This window comes from Bos javanicus, chromosome X (genome assembly GCF_032452875.1).
Source record: "Bos javanicus breed banteng chromosome X, ARS-OSU_banteng_1.0, whole genome shotgun sequence".
NCBI classification, from domain to species: domain Eukaryota; kingdom Metazoa; phylum Chordata; class Mammalia; order Artiodactyla; family Bovidae; genus Bos; species Bos javanicus.
In genome coordinates, this window is record NC_083897.1 from 59,125,015 (window position 1) to 59,151,170 (window position 26,156).

The 26,156-nt window shown below is 37.8% G+C and overlaps 1 protein-coding gene across 1 annotated transcript in view; it reads left to right on the forward strand.

Moving 5' to 3' along the window:
* The window catches only part of COL4A5 (collagen type IV alpha 5 chain), a 245,546-nt gene that overhangs the window by 113,162 nt on the left and 106,228 nt on the right, over positions 1 to 26,156 (forward strand). Inside the window, exons 3-6 of the mRNA XM_061409403.1 lie at positions 8,700 to 8,789; positions 16,601 to 16,645; positions 23,686 to 23,730; positions 23,818 to 23,880. Of these exons, the coding sequence (XP_061265387.1) occupies positions 8,700 to 8,789; positions 16,601 to 16,645; positions 23,686 to 23,730; positions 23,818 to 23,880 (243 nt within the window). The remainder of the gene's footprint in view (positions 1 to 8,699; positions 8,790 to 16,600; positions 16,646 to 23,685; positions 23,731 to 23,817; positions 23,881 to 26,156) is intronic.

Genomic DNA, 26,156 nt, shown 5'->3' on the forward strand with positions numbered 1-26,156 from the left:
TTAGGTAGATATTTCTTAGATATGACAATAAAAACATGATCTGTAAAAGAAAGACTGATAAATTTTATTTCATCAAAATAAAGAATGTATTTTTTTTTAAAAAATAAGTTTATTTATTTATTTTTGGTTGTGCTGGGTCTTTATTGCTGCACAGGCTTTCTCTAGTTGTGGTGAGCAGGGACTACACTCCAGTTGTATGCATGGGCTTCTCATTGCAATGGCTTTTCTTGGTGCCGAGCATGGGCTCTAGGGTGTACAGGCTTCAGTAGTTGGGTTCCCAGGCCCTAGAGCACAGACTCAATAGTTGTGGGGCATGAGCTTAGTTGCTCCGCAACATGTGGGATCTTTCTGGATCAGGGATCGAACCCGTGTCTCCTGCATTGGCAGGTGGATTCTTTACCACTAAGCCACCAGGGAAGCCCAAGAATGTATTCTTTTCTGAAGATACTAAGAGAATGAAAAGACAGTTCACAGACTAGGAAGAAATATTAATGAATTACCTATCTGATAAGAATCTTGGAACCAAAATATATAAAGAAATCTCAAAACTAAATAATAAACATCCCCAAGTAAAATTAAATTAAAAACAAGTTGGCAAAAGCTTTGAAGACACTTCCCAAAAGAATAGATGATGGCATCATATAGTAAACACATGAAAAGTTACTCAATATTAATAATTAGGGAAGTGTATAATAAATCTATGAGGAGATACTACTATAAACCTATAAGAATGTGTAAATATTAGAACATAACCATACCAAATACAGATCAATGTGTGGAGCAACTGAAATTATCACAGATTGCTGGTAGAGATCTGCTGCTGCTGCTACTGCTGCTAAGTCGTGTCAGTCGTGTCTGAATCTGTGCAACCCCATAGACAGAAGCCCACCAGGCTCTCCTGTCCCTGGGATTCTCCAGACAAGAACACTGGAGTGGGTTGCCATTTCCTTCTCCAATGCATGAAAGTGAAAAGTGAAAGTGAAGTCACTTAGTCGTGTCTGACTCTTAGCAGCCCCATGGACTGTAGCCTACCAGGTTCCTCTGTCCATGGGATTTCCCAGAAAGAGTACTGGAGTGTGGTGCCATTGCCTTCTCTGATCTAGAATGAAGCAAATACTTTGGAAAATAGTTTGGCAGTTTCTTAAACAGGTTAACATAAACCTGTCATATGACCCCCTCTATTCCTAGGCATTTACCCATGAGAAATGAAAGCATGTGTCTATACCATCCTTGTACATGATGTCATGGTAGCTCTATTTGTAATAGCCAGAAACAGGAATCAACTCAACTGCCTTTTAACAGGTGAATGAATCTTAGCAAATTGTAGTAGAGCTGATCCTTGAACAACATGGATTTTAACTTCATGGGTCTACGTATATTCAGATTTATTTCAATAAATACATACTACAGTAGTATACAGTCTGTAGCTGATTAGAATCCATAGTTACAGAACTGAAGATTTGAGCACCAGCTGTAAAATTATACTCAGATTTTTAACCACACAGGGGTTGGCACTCCTGACCCTCATGTTGTTCAAGGGTGATATATATATATACATACAATGGAATACTACTCAGCAATAGAAAGGAATGAACTATTGACACACTTCTGAATCACAAAATAATTATGCTGAGTGAAAAGTTAGACAAAATGTATATTCTGTATAATTCCATTAATAAAAAACTTTGAAAAATGCAAATTAATCTCTGGTGATGGAAAGCAAATCAGTTATTGCCTGGGGTTATGAGGAGAGGCAGGAGGAAGACATAAAGGGGGACAAGGAAATTTTTTCAATATTTATAATATTTCATTTAATATTGTTATTTTAAAAAGATTTTATTTTTTGGTGCAGTTTTAGGCTCACAGAAAAATCAAAAGAGATACAGATTTTGCGTATGTGCCCTGCCCCCACACATGCATAGCCTCCCCAGCTATACCATAGTGGCACATTTGTTACAGTTGATGAACCTACATTGATATGTCATTATCACCCCAAATTTAAATTTTACCTTAGCGTTTACTCTTGGTGTTATACATTCTGTGTGTTTGGAAAAATGTATAATGACAGGCATCCATATTAAATTATCATACAGAGTATTTTCACTGACCTAAAAAAAACCTCTGCTCCCTCTATTGATCTCCCCAACCTATACCCACTGGCAACCACTGATATTTTTACTGTTGGTATAATTTTACCTTTTCCAGAATGTCATATAGTTAGAATTACATGGTATGCAGCCTTTTCAGATAAGCTCCTTTCAATTAATGATATGCATTTAAATTTCCTTCATGTCTTTTCATGGTGTGATAGCTTGTTTCTTTCTGGACTGATATTAATAATATTCCTTTGTCTGAATGCACCACATTTTATCTGTTCACCTACTGAAAAACATCTTGGTTGCTTCCAGGTTTGGCAATTATGAATAAAACTGCTATAAACATTCAATGCAGGTTTTTGTGTGGATATAAATTTTCAACTCCTGTGGGTTAATACCAAGGAACACGATTGCTAGATCATATGATAAAAGTATGTTTAGTTTTGTAAGAAACTGCCAAAGTGTCTTCCAAAGTGGCTGCACCATTTTGCATCCCACCAGTAATGAATGAGAGTTCCTGTTGCTTCATATCCTTGTCAGCATTTGGTATTGTCAATACCCTGGATTTTGGCCAATTTAATGGGTGTGTAAAGGTATCTCATTGTTACTTTTTAATTTCCATTTCCCTGATGACATATGATGTGGAGCATTTTTTTCATATGCTTACTTGCCATCTGTATATCTTTTTCAGTGAGGTATCAGTTAAAGTTTTTGTGAGTGAGTCTCTGTCTCTTAGTTGTGTCTCTTTGCGATCCCATTGACTGTAACCCTCCAGGCTCCTCTGACCATGGAATTCTCCAGGCAAGGATACTGGAGTGGGTAGCCATTCCCTTTTCCAGGGGATCTTCCTGACCCAAGGATCTATCCCGGGTGTCCTGTACTGCAGAGCGATTCTTTACAGTCTGAGCCACCAGGGGAGCCCCATAGAGTCTTTGACCCATTTTTAAATCAGGTTGTTTTCTTATTGTTGAGTTTTTAAGAATTCTTTGTCTACTTGGATAACAGTCCTTTATTAGATGTATCTTTTGAAAATATTTTTCCCAGTCTGTGATTTGTCTTCTCATTCTCTTGACATTGTTTCCTGCAGAGCAGAAGCTTTTCATTTTCTTGAAGTCCAGTTTATCAATTGTTTCTTTTGTGGATTGTGCCCTTGTTGTGGCATCTAAAATGTCACCACCACATCCAAGGTCACCTAGGTTTTCTCCCATGTTATTTTCCAGGAGTTTTATGTTTTGCATTTAAGTCTCTGATCCATTTTGAGTTATTTTTATGAAGGTGTAAGGTCTGTGTCTAGAATGTTTTTTTCTGGGAATGTCCAGTTTTTCTAGGACCATTTGTTGAAAAGACAAGGAAATTTTTATGAGTGATAGATATGTTCATTATTTTGGTTGTCACATATATGACAAAAATTTTCAAATTGTGTACTTTAAGTGAAATTTGTTGTATATTAATTTTACTTCAATAAAACTGCTTTTAAAAAATAAGTTTAACACAGAAGCATGTACATTCTGCCAAAGGAATGTGTTACTGCTAAAAACAAAATTCACCAGACTGCTAATGAGAACAAGAAATCAATCAGTTGACATCCCAAAATTCATGTCATAGTCAAATATTATCTAAATAAAGTGTGCCCCTCTACCAGTTGCATCAGCATAGAAATGCAGATTCTTAGGCTCCATAGCAGACCTACTGAATCTAATTCTGAGGCAGGACCAGGTAACCTTGTTTCAACAAGCTGTCCAAGTGGTTCTGATGCAAGCTAAAATTTGAGATCTTCTGACCTAGATTATTTCCATTTTGACAGTTCCTAAAGATCCATGTTCTTGTTGTAATTACTTCAAATATTTCTTTATGCTATATAATTACAAAGACAATAGAAATTAAACAAGAGAAGACACAGTTGCCCATAATTTATATAATTATAAAACCATTATAATTGCATTACCTAATTAAATCATTGTTGCCATTTGTCTGTTAAGGGTATTGCTTTGTCCATAGGTTTATATAATTTTTACTTTTTACAATAGTATAATCTTCAAATAATTTTAATTATAATTGTCATTGTGACAGTTTGTCCTATTTTTATTTTTCCTATCCTCAGAAATCCAATATTTTTCCTGTTAATTGTGTACCTGTTTTGAGAAACTGTTTTTTTCTTTTAAATTTTGTATTTATTTTTACATTTGGCTGTGCTGGGTCTTCATTTTTACACTCAGACTTTCTCTAATTGCAGTGAATGACGGCTACTCTCTAGTTGCAGTGCGGGACCTGCTCATTGTGGTGGCTTCACATGTTGTGGACTGTGGGCTCTAGGGTTTGTGGGCTTCAGTAGTTGCAGCTCGCAGGCTCTAGAGTGCAAACTCAGTAGTTGTGGCACACAGGCTTAGTTGCTCCATGGCATGTGGAATCCTCCTGCACCAGGGATCAATCTGGTGTCCCATGATTGCAAGGTGGATTCTGAACCACTGTACCACCAGGGAAGCCCCAAGAAACTATTCTTAGAATTTATTTTTTATTTCCATGATCACATAACTTTCTTCTTGTGATTATAAAGTGCCCTTCCTATAACATTTTTATGTGTACGTCTACTCACAAAGTAGGTCCTACTTCAAAATTAAAAGACGCTTACTCCATGGAAGGAAAGTTGTGACCAACCTAGACAGCATATCAGAAAGCAGAGACATTACTTTGCCAACAAAGGTCTGTCTAGTCAAGTTTATGGTTTTTCCAGTAGTCATGTATGGATGTGAGAGATGGACTATAAAGAAAGCTGAGCGCTGAAGAATTGATGCTTTGGAACTGTGGTGTTGGAGAAGACTCTTGAGAGTCCCTTGGACTGCAAGGAGGTCCAACCAGTCCATCCTAAAGAAGATTAGTCCTGAATATTCATTGGAAGGACTAATGTTGAAGCTGAAACTCCAATACTTTGGCCACCTGATGCGAAGAGCTGACTCATTTGAAAAGATTCTGATGCTGGGAAAGATTGAAGGTGGGAGGAGAAGGGGACGACAGAGGATGAGCTGCTTGGATGGCCTCACTAACTCAATGGACATGAGTTTGAGTAGACTCCTGGAGCTGGTGATGGACAGGGAGGCCTGGCATGCTTCAGTCCATGGGGTCGCAAAGAGTCGGACACAACTGAGTGACTGAACTGAACTGAAATTAGTTTATTATCCTTCTCTTAAATTCTAGCTTGTATGTAAGCCAGCTTTATTGCAAATAAAAGTCATCTTATGTATAATTTCCCCTAATCCTAGCTCTTATTTTTTTCTGAATCTTTGAGGAAAGCATGTGCCATAAATGAGTTTGAGTAAACTCCAGGAGTTGGCAATGGACACGGGGGCCTGGCGTGCTCAGTCCATGGGGTCACAAAGAGTTGGACACGACTGAGCAACTGAACTGAACTGAAGGAAGTTCATTCATTGAATGAATATTTACTGCATATTTGTTCTGTTGGGCACTAAGAATACAATGATGAACATAGCATAATTGGTTAGATGAAGGGAAAATGGAGAGAATGGAATTGAGATTATTATAAATTTCTGGCCAAGGTAGCTGGATTGTGTTATTTCCTGAAATAAATAAGATGGCTGAAAGATAATGATTTCAATGTTCTTTATGTTAAATTTGCTTTTGAGAAAATTATTCAACTTCTCTTTGCTTTAATTCTTCATCTATAAAGTGAAAATAATAATAGTATTTACCTAATATTGTCATTGGGATGATTAAGATGAAACATGGAAAGAATTAAGAATGAACTCTGGCACATAGAAAGTGTTCAATACGCATTTGCTATTGTTATTGTTGAGTGTTAGGTGCCTGTGTGATATTCAAGAGATGTTTAAGACATTTGGCCCTGTGAACCCAGCTTTTAGGAAAAAATATGTTGATATTTGAGATATCCCAGAGAAAGGGTCAAAAAAGGGCATTCAATGTAATACCAATATTTAAAGGACAGGCAGAGAGAGAAGACTATTATTCCACAAAGAAAAATTAGAACAATATTTTTTATCCAAATGTGGGCAGGCAGCACAAACCAGGTTTAAGTTTAACCTTCAGAAATAGGTGCACCACATCATTTTCTATGTTAGTGAGTGGTATTAGCAAATTACAGTAAAATCTAGGTAGCTATAAGGATTAAATAATTGCCTGACAACCAGTAGAAAGGGTAGGCATGCAACAAATGTCAGCCTTCCCTACTTCCTGTATTAGGAATTAGGTTAGAGGACCCTCTTGCACCCTTTCCTCATGGAAGCCTTTTATAGTTTCTACTGCAGGAACCTTTCTACCTTTTGAAGACTGGGGGTTGCTATTGCAATTTTTCTGCTACTTTCCTCCAGTAGCTGCCATTCTGTCTTTCTTGGGATGATACTGCTCTGTCAGCTAGATAGGACTACAACATTATTTGACTATTGTGTGAGGAAATTTCAGGATAGGAATCTGGTATAGGTATATGATTTTTATTAATACAAGTGTAGTTAAGCTTTTTAGCACTCTCTACTTTCAGTTTCTAGTTTATTCCTCTATTATCTATAGCTCAGTAGCAATTTGGCTTCTGAAACTATATAGCTCTCTTCAAGCATTAGCCTCAAGTTTTGGCAGAGATATGCTCTAAATATCAGCAGAGATCCTAAAACATAGCTATGTTTTCCACTTATGGAAATCTATTCCAACTAGATTATTTCATTCTAGCTTCCTTTCTGACTGGCACTTTTGATTAGATTTCTGTTACCAGCTCTGCTAGAAATGGGCTATGTAGTGAACTGAGGCAATCCAAGTCTAAAAATTTTTAATCTTCTATTTCTCTTTTCTTGTTCTGTTTTCTTCAGAATAGTGGAGTTGAGATTCTGTGTGTGTATGTGTATGTATGTTTGTCGCTCAGTCGTGTCTGACTCTTTGCGACCCCATGGACTGTAGCCCACAAGGTTCTTCTGTCCATGGACTTCTCCAGGCAAGAATACTGGAGTGGGTTGTCATTTCCTTCTCCAGGGCATCTTCCCAACCCAGGGATCGAACCTGGGTCTCCCACATTGCAGACAGATTCTTTACCATCTAAGCCACCAGGGAAGCCCTTTGGATGCTAAATTATCACAATCCTATGAGTAATTAAAACAACAGAGAGATATATTTATTGAAAATAGAAAATACAGTAATATGTCAATAATGATATTTATTGTCAATGCTACAGGAATGTTGAGACCTAACATTAATTGGGTAACATTTGCTTCATTGGTTTTGAAGTAATAAGTGAAAACTGACCAGAAGTAGCCTTTTCAAAGTTCTTATATTTATTATAGTATGATTCAACATAAAAAGAAAGTATTCAGTACAAGATTATCTAAGCTATCCAGGCTATACTTAGTACTTAACACACACACACACACACACACACACACACACACACAGATACACATGCCCACTGGGATTGTGAATGAAAGTCTGTTGTCCCTTAACCTCCAGGGGTATATGCCTCTTATGGGCCATTAGTCAGTTGCCTTGTAGATATAGATGCTTCGTCTTTCTCACGTGCTGCCTAGGCTGTCACTATGGATAGAATCTGGGGAGAGGGGTTTACAGAAAAAGGTCCAGAGCCTTTGGCCAGAGACTCAACCTTCAAGCCTTAGAAAAGTAGAGAACTGCGTACAGCCAAGCAGTTGAAAGCTCATGCCTTGGAACTATGAGCCCTTGGGGTTCTTAAATGTAATAGTGGTGAATTTGCTGTCTGTGATTGGATCCCCTGGAGATGTTGGGGTTCACACTCAGCATAATTGACTGTATGCAAGTTAACTAACTCTAATATGTCTAATGGTATGTTAGTACACATGGTGGCTCTGTAGCCCCTACCTGTCTGGTTGTAGAGATTTGCACATCAGGCAACCTTTGTTGATAGATGCTGATAAGATGTGGTGGATCCTCACTAGTAGGTAGGCAGCCCTCCTGTGCTGGTGTTGATAAGTGCGTGGTCAGAACTGGGACTTGAGTCATAATTAGTGGTGATTTTTTTCTTTTTTTCCAGAACAAACATGGATTCCTTTTTTTATTTAATTTTACAATTAAATATATAAAGATCTTGATATTATCAAGCCCTTTTCTAGCTAACTTGTCACTGACCAGTTAATTAATTTCCATTATTAATAATCCTACAATTCTGTGCTCTACTACAAACCTGAAATCTTCTCTGATGTTCTTTTAGCCTTCTTCATCTGTGTACCATACTTATTTCATTGTAACCCCTTCAGACCTAGTTTCCTGAATTTATTGCCATCTTCCCTGTTAAATTCTTCATGTCAGTATGTTTCAACTTTATTTCATCTCTGATAAGCCTTTAAATTTTATGAGAAAGCAAGAGATTACATTACCAAATACAATATTAGATATATCTAATAAGATATTAGAGTGGTTTGTGTTTTTCTACTCATATCATACTATTTTCTCCATGTTAGTAGATACTCTGAATTTAGCTATTTATGCTAAATTCAGAGTATCTACTAACATGGAGAAAATAATTAATCTTCTCTAGTCATTTGATGTTTTTGAATCTCATCCATGCTTCTGCTTGAAAATTGACGAGTGACCTTATCTTTCTTTCTTATTCAATTGCAGGGGGAGAGAGGATTTCCAGGTTTGGAAGGCCACCCAGGTTTGCCTGGATTTCCAGGTCCAGAAGGGCCCCCAGGGCCTCGGGGACAAAAGGTACGTGCCAAGTTGCCAGTCAGTAATACCAAAGAAATGAAGCCATCTTAATATGGAATAAGTGTCAGATGAATTAAAAACTTACTGAATTACAGCCAAAAACTAATATTTAAATAAAACATTAGAATGGCCAAGAATTTATACTTCATTGTTGGTTTTTGTAAAAGGCTAAATATTACTGCTGTATTCAAATGCTTTTGGAAGATACTGTTAATGGTGTGTGGTTATTGGGATCCTGAACAAAAATTAAGTCCTGTCAGGAGCTCAGCTGAACTGGAGAGAGCTGAACTGCCAGGTGTCAGAGTACTGGTTAAGACAACAAGCCAAAAGGAAAGTAACAGTCAAGCCTTTAGTCACTTACTGTGACAGTGTGATAAGCAAAACATAAACAGAGAAAGTGTGGATTTCCCCACTGTTCCATTATTCCTCATGGAAAAGTGCCAGTGAGGGTCAAATGCTTCAGCATGGGGAATTGTTTCATTGCTCCGGAAACTTGGAGGGAAAAAACTGCTGTTTTTTAGTATACCAGAGGGCTGGATGGATGCAGGGAGAGAGGGAAGAGCTAAGAGTGGAAAAGTACAGAGAACAGAAACAAATGTCAAGGTCCCCATCCTGCACTCAATAAAGAGGTCTTCACCAAGCCTCCATATAAAGAGGCCTTTCAATGCAGATGTGAATAAGAGCATGACCAGCCAGGAGGACTGATACCTTAACTACAACTCCCTTCAGAGACTGACATGCATTGGCTGTGCACTAATTCTGGTGTGGGATGGGCCACTTTCCTGTATGAGGCTTTCTGGCATGGGATGGGCAGCTTTTCTATATGAGGTTTACCATGAGGTCTTTGTAACTGCCTGTTGTTGGGTCTGAAAAATCACACGTAGGTCTTTTGCCAGGAGCCAGACTCCTCAATTTCATCTCTTGATTTTTTAAGACCCAAATGAGAAACATAGGTCACTCCAACATGGACTTGGACGGGTTGGACTTTGAGGAGTTATGTCACAATATAATTAGTATGAGGCTACAGTGGATCATGGTCATGATCAAAATTACTCCAAGTAGGATGATCAGGCCTGCCTGGAGGAATGAGTCTAACCATCAGCCCCAACCATTGGGATTCCCTGGTGGCTCAGACAGTTATCAAACCAGGAATAGATGGCCCACAGCCCATCTGATCAAATTTAGAGAGCCAGAAGACTTTTTTCTTAAGTCTAGTAATAGACTGCTCTACCTTGCCAGTTTTAGTGATGTAGGTACATCATGAAGTTCTGGCAATAGCAAGACCATTCCTTGGTTGGCCAGCAGGAAGTTGAAGACTAGGCTGTTAATCCAGTACTATTCAGGCCAGGTTGGTGAGGCTGGTCTGTTGTGCTTCCAAAGCTGAAATGGTATCATTAATGACTTTAGGAGAGGTCAAGGACAAGTTGGGGCTTCCCTGGTAACTCAGCTGGTAAAGAATCCGCCTGCAATGCAAGAGACCCCAGTTCGATTCCTGGGTCGGGAAGATCCCATGGAGAAGGAATAGGCTACCCACTCCAGTATTCTTGGGCTTCCCTGGTGACTCAGCTGGTAAAGAGTCCACTAGCATGTGGGAGACCTTGGTTTGATCCCTGGATTGGGAAGACACCCTGGAGAAGGGAACAGTTACCCACTCCAGTATTCTGGCCAAGAATTCCATGGACTGTATAGTCTATGGGGTCGCAAAGAGTCAGACACAACTGAGCAACTTTCACTTTCACTTCACTTTCAAGGACACGTTGCACACAACTTTTCCTAATGAATGGCCCTGACAGTGGGAAAAGTTGCCAGGAACATAAACATGAGTAGACTATTCTCTTGAGTAACCACAATCTACCTTGAGTTCCACTGTTACTCTGTTTTACTGTGATGTGCTCAGTGGGAGAGGCTGTTTTGAATATTTAGAAGTCTCTTGTCCATGCCTCCACTATGCACATTGGTCAGAAAGTCAAAGGCCTGACTTTTACAAAAGAAATATCCCAAGATGGGGTGCACACGGTGATGGGAGGGTAAAAGTCATTGATAATCAGGAACCAAACAGCCAGAAGTCCCTCCTGGTGGGTAGAGTCCTTGAGTGGAATTGCAAAATTGTATAAGGTAGAGGAATGTATGGGGGAGAAGGCCACCACTACTGATGTCAAAATAGCTCCAGTGGCAAATTCCATATCCCTTTTCCCAGATGCCTCAGTTAATCCCAGCTTAGGAAAAAGTTGACATCTGAAGAGGTGTTTTATTTCTGTAGCATCAGAGTCCAACTGTGGCAACACATCAGTGTAACAAGGTTGGGATATCTGAGGTACTAAGAATTTCCATGTTTAGAGAAATACCCATTTGTTGTATTCAGGGACACAGCAGACATTTATCTGCAGGGTTGGGTGATGGGTGACATGTCTACCAGTTTGTCAAATTGAGTGGTCACTATCTGAGACAAATGTATCAATGAATCTAGTGAGGAGGAAGTCACATAGGCTTTTCTATGAGAGAGAAAGAAGAGAGGGTAGATACATGCACCCTCTCTCTTTGAGCGTGTACCCACGCTCAAAGATCCAAAGATGCTGCCATCCTGTCAGTTGGTAATACTTTTCCCCATTGACTTCTGTGTGGGCAGTCTCTCCTATATCATGAGCAAGGATAACATCTTATTGCATGTTAAGATATGGAATGGGAAGAGATAATAGTGAATTTTAAGATTGGGAGAAGTTTTTTAATGGCTCTTTTGGCTCATTCTCCTTTATTATCTGTATTAGACTGATTAACTGATAGATGAAAGGGCTAGTTCTGTTCATTTTCCTGGAAAAGAAAACCAGTTTAAAACCCCTTTTTTTCCCCTAATTTTATTTCATGGAATAGTGGTACATCATGCCATTAGAGCATGAAGGGAATCAAATGGATACTTAACCAAGTGGTTTTCTTAGTAAAGGGGGAAAATTAACTTAAATACATAATACTTTTTAACACTTACTATACCATAGCATAGATTACGGGAATAGGTTTGTGCATGATCTCTGAGGAGGTGGCAGTTCACCAAGGAATTTTGTTAGATTCAGGAATAGACAGGACTTGTATAAATTTCCTGAATAGAGAACTTTTACACTGAGGAAAAAGCAAAACTCCAAATGAAGGCATAAAATTTAAGTAGGTGGGATATACGACAGAATTTTCTAGTCTAATGAGGTATAAAACATCAGAATGTTTCTTGTACACCCAAGGGCAACACAGAAATAACAGAAAGATCTGAGTCAAGTGGGTATAATTGAGCACTAGGTGCTTAGTTGCTCAGTCGTGTCCAGCTCTTTGCGACCCTATGAATTGTAGTTCTCCATGCTCCTCTGTCCATGGGATTCTCCAGGCAAGAATACTGGAGTGAGGTGTCATTTCCTGCTCCAGGGGAATCTTGCTGACCCAGGGGTTGAATCGAGGTCTCCTGCATTGAAGGTGGATTCTTTACCATTGGAGCCACCAAGGAAGCCCAGTGAGTGAAAGTCTCTCAGTCATGTCCGACTCTTTGCGACCCCTTGAACTATACAGTCCATGGAATTCTCCAGGCCAGAATACTGGAGTGGGTAGCCATCCTCTTCACCAGGGGATCTTCCCAACCCAGGGATCAAACCCAGGTCTCCCACATTGCAGGCTGAGGTGAGCCACCAGGTAAGCCCAGAATTGGGCACTAACTCAGCAGTAACCCATGCACACTGTTGGCAAAGGACATCTCGATGAATTCGAGTTTGTACTGTCCCACCCCCTTAATACCTTGAAACTACTTAAGCTCTCCATAACTTAGGTGCAGCCTTGTGAAAATGAGGTGGGAAGTCCAGCCAATTGAGGTTAAATTTCAGCGATGTTAGTGAAATGGGTCCTTAGTAATTAAGTTGAACCATAAAAAAATAAAGTTACATTTGCTGTATCTGAGTTTACCTGGTATTAGGTGCTGAGTTTTCTTGCACACCATGCTCACTGAGTGGTTTCAGTTTTAATAAAATTTATGTCAAATTATTGAAAACTAACTACATTAGGTTTTTTTGAAATAATTTACAATTAATTGGAACTATTGTACAGCAGTATGATAATTTTTAAATGTGCAGTTGTGTGCAGTTTAAATTAAGAAAGCAATTCAGTCTTTCGCTGTGATTCCATTTCTGTATCCATAAAATGAGAAGGTTTCACTGCTTTCTAAGCTCTGGGGTTTTTTAATTGGAAGCACTTTGTGCTTCAGTCTCCACCATGACTTCATACTTCCCAATATAGCTGAATTTATACTTTTTATGTGATTGGATGTTTGGACACGTGTATATATTAATGTACATACCAAGTCAAAAATTTTGTAGGATTATTCTTTAATCTATATACATTTGTATATGAAAGTAAAAGTATAGAAAACAAATATATATATATTAATAACAAATATATATAGGAGTGTATATATAAAAATTTCCAAAGTATTGCTTTATTCTTAAAAACAATTGATTTTCCATAGATAGTGTATTCATTTTGTTCAAAATAAATTAACATAAAAGGTATACAGTGAAAAATACCTCCTTTCCACTGTGTCCATTAGCCACTGAGGTCTATACATTCGTAATGAATACTCATGTTATTTTCTTATGAAAATTGAGCATCTTTTCATTTCCGTGAACTGTGTGTTTATATAATTTGCCCACTTTTCTACTGGATTGTTGGTGTTTTCATATTTCAGTGAGCTATTTATATTTCAGGGAGATTGCCCTTTATCTGTGTATGTGTATATTTATGTGCCTCTGTGTTTATCGAAGGTCTTTTATGGCTTTGGGTTTTGAATAGGAAACGCCTTCCCCACTGTAAGATGTAAAATAATTCTCACATGTTTTATTCCAGTATATTAATAGTTTCACTTTTTTCATGTAAATATTATATCAATTTCTAATTCACCCTGGTATGGTTTGTGATATAAATTCTACTTTTATTTTCTAGATGTCCTCACAAGTGTGCCCCAATATAATTTTCTGCTCTGACTTGTAATGCATTTTCATTATATACCAAAATCACATGATTATATGGACCTGTTTCTGGACTTCTGGAAAATCCCATGGACGGAGGAGCGTGGTGGGCTGCAGTCCATGGGGTCACTAAGAGTCAGACATGACTGAGCGACTTCACTTTCACTTTTTACTTTCATGCATTGGAGAAGCAAATGGCAACCTACTTCAGTGTTCTTGCCTGGAGAATCCCAGGGACGGGGAGCCTGGTGGGCTGCCGTCTCTGGGGTCCCACAGAGTTGGACACGACTGAAGCGACTTAGCAGCAGTAGCATACTCTTCCAATGGTCTGCTTATTCAGATGTGAGAACCAAACTCTTTTAATGACTGACTTGTTATATTTTATCTGACACTGCTAGTGTCCCCTCATTTGTCTTTTTATTCTTCAGAATTTTTCTCAGTGTTATTGCTTACTTATTTTTCCACATAAACATTAGTCACCTTGAAATCTTCTACATCTTATTCAGTGTGATGCTAAATATTTTATCTTTTTCTGCATGTTTTCTTCCATTATGTTTTCTAACAGGTAGTTGTTGGTATATAAGAAAGCTATTGATTTCTTCATGTTATTTTTATATACAGCTACCTTACTGAATTATTTTATTGATTATAGTAGTTTTTCATTTAATTAACTTGGATTTCCCATGCATACAAACATATTATTTACAAATAATTTGTTTTGCCTCATTTTCCCCAATTTTTATACCTCTAATTTCTTTTATTTAGCCATGTTGCTTAGTATGTCCAATATAGTATTAAGGCATCCTTGTCTTATCTCTGCCTTCAGTGGGAAGACATAAAATGATTCATTGAGCGATCAATCTTCTAGTTTTAAAATAGATTTAGATTTACTTTAATTTCCTTAAATATGCATCTGTTGTGAAAAGAGTAGATTATTAAGCTTGTTTTTAAGCAGAGTATGGTAGGCAGATTAATATCCACCTCCTAATTGTGCTTAGTCATTCAGTTGTGTCCAACTCTTGGCAACCCCATGGACTGTAGCCCACCAGGCTCCTCTGTCCATGGGGATTTTTCAGGCAAGAATACTGGAGTGGGTTGCCATGCTCTCCTCCAGGGGATCTTTCCAGTCCAGGGATCAAACCCAGGTCTCCCACATTGCAGGTGGATTCTTTACCATCTGAGCCACCAGAAAGCCAAAGATATCCATAACTAATCCCCAGAACCTGTGAATATGTTAGTTTATAAAAGTAAGTGAAATTAAGATTACAGGTGGAATTAAAGCTGCTAGTCAACTGGTTTTAAACTAGGGTAATTTTTCTGGTTGCTCTGAGTAGACCCAGTATAATCATAAGGGTCCTTTAAATGTGGAAGAGGGAGGCAGAAGAATCAGTGTCAGAGTGATGCAATGTTAGAAAAACTCATTCAGCTGTCACTGACTGTGAAGATTGAAGAGAGCCATGAGCAGAGGGATGCTGATAGCTCTCGAAGCTGGAGAAAGAAAATAAATGAAATCTCAACCCTCCAAAAAGTAACACAGCTCTTCCACTGAGACTTCCAGAACTGTATGTAATATTGTTTTATTTTTTAGCCCACTAAGTTTGTGGTAATTTGTAAGAGCAGCATAAGAAACTAATACATCAGGTAACATTTTCTCCAAATAAAATTTTTCATGGAAACCCCAAATAAAACAGATAAAAACAGAGCTTTACTGATTGAAGAGGGGCTGTGACATGGGCATAAAGGAACCTACAAGGGAATCTCTAGGATTGTAAGTAGAGTAGTTTGGAAGCTTGTATAAAGCAAGATATCCCAAGTTAGTAAAACTATCTAAAGCCTCAGATGGTGACGTACTAACTGTATGTTCCACTGAAAATATTGCCTATTGGAGCAGGATTAGGTTTTCTTTATTCCTTTAAAAAAAAAAAAAAAACTACTTAGGAAAACTTAGTGAGGCAAGACTTTAAATTCTCAGCAATGCAGTTGTAACTAGAAATGGGTAAATAGATTAACAATCCTGTGGGCAGCCTCTTTTGCGTGGAGTCTGCAGCAGAAGCTTGAAAGGAAAGTTTGTGGTTCTTTCTTACTCCTTCTTAGCTCTGACAGTAGGAAGTGCCTGTATAAAACGTAGCAAAGCTTTAAAACAGCAAACTCATGAACAACTCATATTGAGGTTCAGAGGTGATGCTGTTTATTAGCAGCATGGTAAGCAGATTGACACAATATAGAAACTGTTCAGGTTTTCAGCTCTAATTTTGTTAATGCATAAATGATTTGGGGCTTCCCCGGTGGCCCAGTGGTAAAGATTCCACCCTGCAATGCAGGGGATGCAGGAGACATGCATTCGATCCCTGGGTCAGGGAGATCCCCTGGAAGAGGAAATGGCAACCCACTCTAGGATTCTTGCCTGGATAATCCATGGACCAGGATAATCCTTGGTGGGCTATGGTCTATGGGGTCCCAAAGAGTCAGACATGACTGAGCGACTGATCATGCACACACGCACAAATGATTTGAAGGATATCTGTACCACTATTTCATCTTTATTTTCTTGACATTATTCATAACTAACTTTACAGGTATAAAGTTTCTTCTGCCCGTCAACAGTTTTCTTCTTAGTAAATAAAGGCCTTTCTTACTTTTTAGCTTTTGACTTATCTTAGTGCTTTTAGTCTTAATAATAAATACTTCTTCCTTGGGTATGTAAATTTATCACTAACTTTCACAAAGGCTCACAAAAATTTGTCTCAGTTTACAATATAAAGTTAGTTATTCGAGGGCTCTTTTTGAAGGAAATATAACTAAATATGTTGTATTTTTCAGGGTGATGATGGAATTCCAGGGCCACCAGGACCAAAAGGGATCAGAGTAAGTGATATTTGCTGTATCAAATGTTTTGTTGGTCAAACGAAGAAGCTACTGAAGTGTTATAACGCAACTGGAAAAAGACTCATATAGAAATTCAGGAAGAGAAGTGAAATCTTTTAATGTTTCAGAATTTATATGTCTATAATTAGCCTTTCTTTAGTATTTTGGTAGTTGTCTTTATATATCCAGATGTCTATTTAAACTAATACAAGAAGACTTTAAAGTAGCTTATGGTTGAGAAATGTGAAAGTGTTAAATTTCAATAATTTTTCAAATTCTTAAAAATATACATCACACAAGTGGTTTAAAGCAGAACTACCCAACCAGAGTGATCATCTCAGAGTTCAGAGAACTGATCACCTCAGGTCATTGTACCCTCCCTGGGAACCAGGTACAAATAGTATAACTTTATTTGTGTGTCTTGAAGAGAGTAAGTTTGGGAAGCCTCTAGTTGAAGCCATTGTGTTAAAGAATAACTATTTTTGAAAAAGGAGGTCGGTTCCATAAAGTTTTACTGCCTATACCACCATGTAACTACATGATAGCAAAATATTAAAAGAATAACTATTTTTGGAAAAATACAGTATTTTATCAGTTCTGAGATGTATGATTATTCAAGTTTTAATGTTCTGGAATTCAAGATGTGTTTGAAAATTTAAGTGCACATTTAGTGTAATTTTTCTGAATAGCTTTTAAGTAGACATATACTTTTCAGTGTGTTTTAGATTGGGAGGAAACTATAGTTTATAAATAGTACTGGCTTTTGGAAAATCAGATTTAACTTTTCTGAGCCTCAGTTTCTTCATTTGTTATATTAGAAAGTCAAACAAGAATTTCTCCATGGTCTCTTTTAGCTCTGTAATTCTGTGTTCATAGATTGACAAGGTCCCTGAATTTGAATATAGAATATATGGGTGATGGCTTAGATATTTATGTGTATTACAAAGAAAAACATTCTGATCCTCTGATCTCCAGAAATTTAGTAGATGTATACATTTTACATAAATGTTTAAAATATTCTGTTTGCTATATACGTCTTAACAACACATAGCTTGCCTTATGTGCTACTTTTGACTAGTGTACGTAGAGCAGTGGAAAAGCAGCAAAGAAACTCAAAACCCTTAACATTTTTTTAGCAGACATGCTTCTGTGTTTTTCTATCATAACTGAATATCAATATACTATTAAAGCCATTCATAATAATCATAACATATGTCTTAATAGCTATAGCTACCATTAACTATGTCCTAAGTACAAAAAAGATCTTCATGACCCAGATAATCACGATGGTGTGATCACTCACCTAGAGCCAGATATCCTGGAATGTGAAGTCAAGTGGGCCTTAGAAAGCATCACTACGAACCAAGCTAGTGGAGGTGATGGAATTCCAGTTGAGCTATTTCAAATCCTGAAAGATGATGTTGTGAAAGTGCTGCACTCAATGTGCCAGCAAATTTGGAAAACTCAGCAGTGGCCACAGGACTGGAAAAGGTCAGTTTTCATTCCAATCCCAAAGAAAGGCAATGCCAAAGATGCTCAAACTACTGCACAATTGCACTCATCTCACACGCTAGTAAAGTAATGCTTAAAATTCTCCAAGCCAGGCTTCAGCAATACGTGAGCCGTGAACTTCCAGATGTTCAAGCTGGTTTTAGAAAAGGCAGAGGAACCAGAGATCAAATTGCCAACATCCTCTGGATCATCAAAAAAACGAGAGTTCCATAAAAACATCCTTTTCTGCTTTATTGACTATGCCAAAGCCTTTGACTCTGTGGATCACAATAAACTGTGGAAAATTCTGAAAGAGGTGGGAATACCTGACCTGCCTCTTGAGAAACCTATATGCAGGTCAGGAAGCAACAGTTAGAACTGGACATGGAACAACAGACTGGTTCCAAATAGGAAAAGGAGTACGTCAAGGCTGTATATTGTCACCCTGCTTATTTAACTTCTGTGCAGAGTACATCATGAGAAACTCTGGGCTGGAAGAAGCACAAGCTGGAATCAAGATTGCCGGGAGAAATATCAATTACCTCAGATATGCAGATGACACCACCCTTATGGCAGAAAGTGAAGAGGAACTAAAAAGCCTCTTGATGAAGGTGAAAGAGGAGAGTGAAAAATTTGGCTTAAAACTCAACATTCAGAAAACGAAGATCATGGCATCTGGTCCCATCACTTCATGGGAAATAGATGGGGAAACAGTGGAAACAGTGTCAGACTTTATTTTGGGGGGCTCCAAAATCACTGCAGATGGTGACTGCAGCCATGAAATTAAAAGGTGCTTATTCCTTGGAAGAAAAGTTATGACCAACCTAGATAGCATATTGAAAAGCAGAGATATTACTTTGCCAACAAAGGTCCATCTAGTCAAGGCTATGGTTTTTCCAGGGGTCATGTATGGATGTGAGAGTTGGACTGTGAAGAAATTTGAGCGCCGAAGAATTGATGCTTTTGAACTGTGGTGTTGGAGAAGACTCTTGAGAGTCCCTTGGACTGCAAGGAGACCCAACCAGTCCATTCTGAAGGAGATCAGCCCTGGGATTTCTTTGGAAGGAATGATGCTAAAAGCTGAAACTCCAGTACTTTGGCCACCTCATGTGAAGAGTTGACTCATTGGAAAAGACTCTGATGCTGGGAGGGATTGGGGGCAGGAGGAGAAGGGGATGGCAGAGGATGAGATGGCTGGATGGCATCACTGACTTGATGGACGTGAGTCTGAGTGAACTCCGGGAGGTGGTGATGTACAGGGAGGCCTGGCGTGCTGCGATTCATGGGGTCGCAAAGAGTCGGACACGACTGAGCGACTGAACTGAACTGAAATGTAGTATTGCTGAGACTAAGAAAATCTGTCCACTCTATCACTTCCCACTTTCAAGTGTCTGAGAGTGCTTAGAACTTGGTGGCCTAATAGTTCCTGCATCCTCAGATCTCAGCTCACAGGCAGCTGTTGGCATGCAGATTTTAAAAGACTTATTATGGAAAATTTAAAGCATACACAGATTTACAGAGAAAATATTAATATTACAATGACATCCCCCATGAAGTCATTACTTGGCTTCAAAAACTATCAACATTTTGACAGCTTTGTTTCTATACCTCACCACTATTGCCTGTAATATTTTAAAGTAAATCCCTCACATCATCATTCCACCAATAAATATTATGTTTCTTGAACTTATCACCACATTATGCCGTTATTACACCTCAAAAACTTAGCAAAAACTTTTCAATATCCTTTAAAACTCAGTCCATATTCAGATTTTCTCAATTGTCCCAAAGATTTCTGTTTGCAATTGGTTTGTTCAAACCAGGATCCAGGCAAGTTCCACATATTGCATTGGCTTGATGTATTTCTTAAGCCTCTTCTATTATGCCGTTGAAGAAACTGCATCATGGCGTTGTACTGTGTTCCACAATCTGGATCTGCCTGACTGTTTCCTCATGATGTCATTTAACTTATTTCTCTGCCCCCCATGTTTCCTGCAACTTTGAGGTTGCCTTAGAAGAGGCACTAGAGAACTTTCTAGGAAAAAAGAAAAACCTGTACATTTAAGATGTGTGCATTTTACTATATATAAACTATACTGATTAAAAAATGAAAGAAAATTGAAAAACAATACTTTATAGGTACTGCTGTATATTTACTATTGAATTACATCTCATGGCACAAACGTCTGTCTATCCCACTTTTTTGATGCTAGATTTGGTCAATGGTCTCAAATGTATGAGCCTGACTCTGCCACCAGAATTTCCCTATCAACTTTCACATAGTGGTTTAGCATCCATCCATGATCATTGGTTAGATCCAAGTTTTTGTTTTTTGTTTTATTTTTTTCGTTTGGAGTTGCAAAATGATAAGTTTCAAAAGTCTATTAGTCCTTCATTGAATAGCTTGAATTCTAATTCATTAACTTGAATTCTGATTTATCAGCTGAATTCTAGTGGGGTAATGAGTTTGTACACTGGCAACTTCGAGTGATGATCAAAGAAGGTTTTCTTTAATTTATCATTAGAAACATGGAATTTCTGTGTTTCAATCACTTGTACTCATTATTCTTTTTGAAGCTCAAATTATTTCATCTTTGTCTATGGGAGCCTCTTCAAGTTGGCCCCTGTGATTTGTCCTATTGACAAAACCCTATTGATCTTTGATAATTTCTTTGCTTTCTGACATAAGACCCTTCAGGCTCAACTTATGCATGTCCTCTCTAGATCTGGAATTGACCATGTCTCTGATTACAGATTCTTTCAGTGATTTAGATTCCACAGTCTGAATATAAGGAGTGTTCATTGCTACTAGTTTTGTCACTATTTTGATGCATTTTAAGTGGACAGAGTTAAGAAATATGTATTTTTTAAAGAGAAAAAATGAGTTCATATTATTATTTCCAACTGAACTTTAATATAAATTTTTTTATACTTGTTGTCTCCCCCTGCCACCTTTCTCTCTCTAACATGAAAATCTTCATTTCCCAATTATATTAATATAATTAATTCCTTTGTCCTACACTATAGCTATAATGACTTCAAAATAACAATATATAAATAAACAAAATAAACATTTCAATTTTAAAAGCAATAGTAGAAATCTTAACTGCCACTAATTATTTCTTTGCTGAATTGACTCATTTCAGTCAAAAGTAGTTTTCTTCTATGTATGGTCACTGTCCATAGTTTGATATACATTAGGTTCATTGGTTCCAGCTTGCTTTCAATTGTTGATGATTTCCTTTTTACCTTTTTTTTTAAATTTTTCATTATTTTTTTAATTTTATTTTATTTTTAAACTTTACAATATTGTATTAGTTTTGCCAAATATCGAAATGAATCCGCCACAGGTAAGACTAGGTATAGTCAGAGATGCTTCCCATCCTTCTTTACCATCTCCCCATTCTCTTTCCTCTTTCCCCCAGAGGTAATCATTTTTCATTTGCTGTTTATCTTTTCATTGTTTAGTATCACTACCTTTGTTATAAAAAGGTAGTATATTATATACAGTACTTAAACTTTGTTTCTTTTACTTAACATTCTGTCCTGGAGATCAGTATGTATTTCAGTGTACAGAGATCTTCCACATTCTTTTTTAAAGCTGTGTGGTTTCTTATTATGCAGATATACCATAGTTTATTTATTCATGTCCCTATTTGTTCTCTGGAGAAGGAAATGGCAGCCCACTCCAGTATTCTTGCCTGGACAATTCCATGAACAGAGGAGCCTGGTGGGCTACAGTCCAAGGGGTCACAAAGAGCTGGACGTGACTGAGCACACATGCATGCCTTATTTCTAACCTTCAGCTATAATTCTGGTTATATGTCCATTTCTAAACTTCAGCTACAATAATTCTGTCAGTAACCTTGGATTTCATGTTTTATAATTTCTTATGTGCCTTTGGGATAGATTTCTTGAAATGAGTTGCTTCAAAGAGTAAATAAATACATGTGTAATTTTGTTAGATATTTCCAAATTTCTCTCTATGGTGTTTAAATTCCACTAGCAGTTGTATGAAAGTACCTTTTCTTCTTGGCCTTACCTACAGAGAATTTTGTCAAACTTGTATTTTTTGTCAATCCTGACAGGGATATTTGATTAAGATTTTGGGGGTGATCACATTGATGTTCTCAGAGGCAGATATGTCAGTATTTGCCACTTATCCATACCCTGCTGTATTCAGGATTCATCACAAACCTTGGATAATCACTTTGTCTTTTAGAACAGACATTTCATCCACTAATTTGCCTGCTCCTACATCACCAAAAACTGGAAAATTCTTAAAGAAATCGGAATACCAGACCACCTGACCTGCCTCTTGAGAAACCTGTATGCAGGTCAGGAAGCAACAGTTAGAACTGGACATGGAACAACAGACTGGTTCCAAATAGGTAAAGGAGTACATCAAGGCTGTATATTGTCACCCTGCTTATTTAACTTCTGTGCAGAGTACATCATGAGAAACGCTGGGCTGGAAGAAGCACAAGCTGGAATCAAGACTGCCAGGAGAAATATCAATAACCTCAGATATGCAGATGACACCACCCTTATGGCAGAAAGTGAAGAGGAACTTAAGAGCCTCTTGATGAAAGTGAAGAGGAGAGTGAAAAAGTTGGCTTAAAGCTCAACATACAGAAAACTAAGATCATTGCATCTGGTCCCATCACTTCATGGCAGATAGATGGATAGATGGGAAAACAGTGGAAACAATGACAGACTTCATTTTTCTGGGCTCCAAAATCACTGAAGATGGTGACTGCAGCCATGAAATTAAAAGACGCTTACTTCTTGGAAGAAAAGTTATGACCAACCTAGACAGCATATTAAAAAGCAGAGACATTACTTTGCCAACAAATGTCCATCTAGTCAAGGCTATGGTTTTTCCAGTAGTCATGTATGGATGTGAGAGTTGGACTGTAAAGAAAGCTGAGCACCAAAGAACTGATGCTTTTGAACTGTGGTGTTGGAGAAGACTCTTGAGAGTCCCTTGGACTGCAAGGAGATCCAACCAGTCCATCCTAAAGGAAATCAGTCCTCAATATTTATTTGAAGGACTAATGTTGAAGCTGAAACTCCAATACTTTGGCCACCTGATGCAAAGAACTGACTCATTTGAAAAGACCCTGATGCTCGGAAAGATTGAAGGCAGGAGGAGAAGGGGATGACAGAGGATGAGATGGTTGGATGGCATCACTGACTCAATGGACATGAGTTTGAATAAACTCCAAGAGTTGGTGATGGACAGGGAAGCCTGGCATGCTGCAATCCATGGGGTCACAAAGAGTCGAACATGACTGAGTGACTGAACTGAACTGAACTTAGGACAATTAAAACAATTCAATCAAATAGGAGTATCTTCTATAGGTTTCTATAAATGAGATTTTAAACATGTATAGTTTCTTCTGTAGTGTTTAAAAAAGAATGAGTGGTAATAATCAATGAGACACATTTTGTCTGTTGCTGTCTAAATGTAGTTTTCTTAATTCCCTTAGGTTGGATATTATTTTATTGTCATTGGTTGTTATTTGGTTATTTATTTCTTTTTATAGGGTCCTCCTGGACTTCCTGGATTTCCAGGGACACCAGGTCTTCCTGTAAGTAGAATTTGGCTTCTTATCTTTAAAATCTCTTAAAACAGTAATCTAAGAAATATTATACATGTGGTATATCTCCTTTCAAAGGGAATGCCAGGCCATGATGGGGCCCCAGGACCTCAAGGTATCCCTGGATGCAATGGAACCAAGGTGAGATTTATTTGACTTAATCTTAGGCAATATGCTTGATAATGGACTAAACATTTCAAGGAATCAATATCGAGAATGTCAAATAAGAGATATAGTAGCTTCATGTCTAGGACAAACATAGGGTATGTTCTGAGTTAGCATTTTCAATATACTGAAACATCAGTAATTCTTTAAGCCTGTATAATTAGTTGGGATATTGCATTGAGTTGAAGATTACCTACCAAATCCCTTTTGTGTTTTAGTGTTAAGTAGAATGAGAGTTTTTGCCATACATTGACATGAATCAGCCATGGGTGTACATGTGTTCCCCATCCTGAACCCTCCTCCCTTCTCCCTCCCCATCCCATCCCTCAGGGTCATCCCAGTGCACCAGCCCTGAACACCCTGTCTCATGCATCAAACCTGGACTGGCAATCTATCTCACATATGATAATATACATGTTTCAGTGAATGAAATGAGAGTTAAATGAGAGTTAAAAAGGAATTAGGATATATCAGTTCAGTTCAGTCACTCAGTCGTGTCCGACTCTTTGCAACCCCATGAATTGCAGCACTCCAGGCCTCCCTGTCCATCACCAGCTCCCGGAGTTCACTCAAACTCATGTCCATCAAGTCGGTGATGTCATCCAGCCATCTCATCTTCTGTCATCCCCTTCTCCTCCTGCCCCCAATCCCTCCCAGCATCAGAGTCTTTTCCAATGAGTCAACTCTTCACACAAGGTGGCCAAAGTACTGGAGTTTCAGCTTTAGCATCATTCCTTCCAAAGAACACCCAGGACTGATCTCCTTCAGAATGGACTGGTTGGATCTCCTTGCAGTCCAAGGGACTCTCAAGAGTCTTATCCAACACCACAGTACATGTTTGTACATATAAACACACATATATATGTATGTGTATGTATATATATATATACACACACACGCACAAACACATCTATATTATCAGTTTTTAAGAGTAATACTTATGAATGTCATTCATTAACTTTGATTTTTTTAAACTAGGTACACTTAAAATTTTCAAATCTTTCATATTCTTTTTTTAAAATTAAATTTATTTATTTTAATTAGAGGCTGATTACTTTACAATATTGTATTGGTTTTGCCATACATTAACATGAATCTGCCACGGGTGTACACATGTTCCCAATCCTGAACCCCCCTCCCACCTCCCTCCATATTAAACCTTTTTTATCTTGCCTAATAACTTCCTGAAGAAAAATCCTAAGAATCTATATGTAATACACCACATCAGTTTTTACTATGAACTATTAGTATGAAACCTGAAACTTCTCCATCGTAGAAAATAATGAATTTAACAAGTGAGAAAATAAAGTATCATATGCTACAAACAATGTTTCCTGGCCCTCTTTTCTTTAGTCAAGACTAAATCCAACTATTTGGATTAAGTATAAAGTGAGAACAAGAAAAAAACAGAGGAAAATTTGCTCTTTTTAAAAGCTTACAAGTATTTGTTTCCATTTTTTATTCCCTCACTTTTCTCCTTATATAGGTTAATGAAATATTGTTTTCTGTGTATCCTTTTGATATTTCAATATTGCACATAATACTCTGTGAAACTATTCTGAAATACCGCAGATCTTTCTAATTAATGACATTTGTCATATTTTATATTAGGGCATAATATTTAAAATAACTTGAACAAACTATTTTGTATTATGCAGGCCATCACATTTTATGATAATCATTGTAGTGTATACTTGTAGGCAATAAAGTTATTGTTACCTCCAATATTTCTCCAAGTCAGTGTCATCCTTGCCACTAATAATAATATTCTGATTTTGGATTTGTGAGGCTTACTTGTGTTTTTCAATTTTGCTTGGGGCAACCTTACAGTGATAGGACCAACATGGAGTTAGCTTGCATGGCATATTGCTTGTTAAAGCAGGCTACATTCATGTGCCTATTATGGTAATTTGATTGTTTTTTGCTAGCATGTCTTGAGCAACAAACAGACTACTAGTCAAAGTTTTAATAAGACCAGATATATCTACAATGAGTATAGTATGCTATGTGATTAAAGGGATCTTTTTCTTTTTTTGTTAAAGCAACACCTTAGCAGATCTCATGATTAGTTGCATTTGAGTCCCCTCCAATTATGTAAGCAACAAAAAAATTTTAAAAACATTATGTGCACCTGCAGATTAAATGGAATCTTATATTTCTAACTATGTAACTGGGCTTCCCTTGTGGATCAGCTGGTAAAGAGTCTGCCTGCAATGCGGGAGACCTGGGTTCGATCCCTGGGTTGAGAAGAT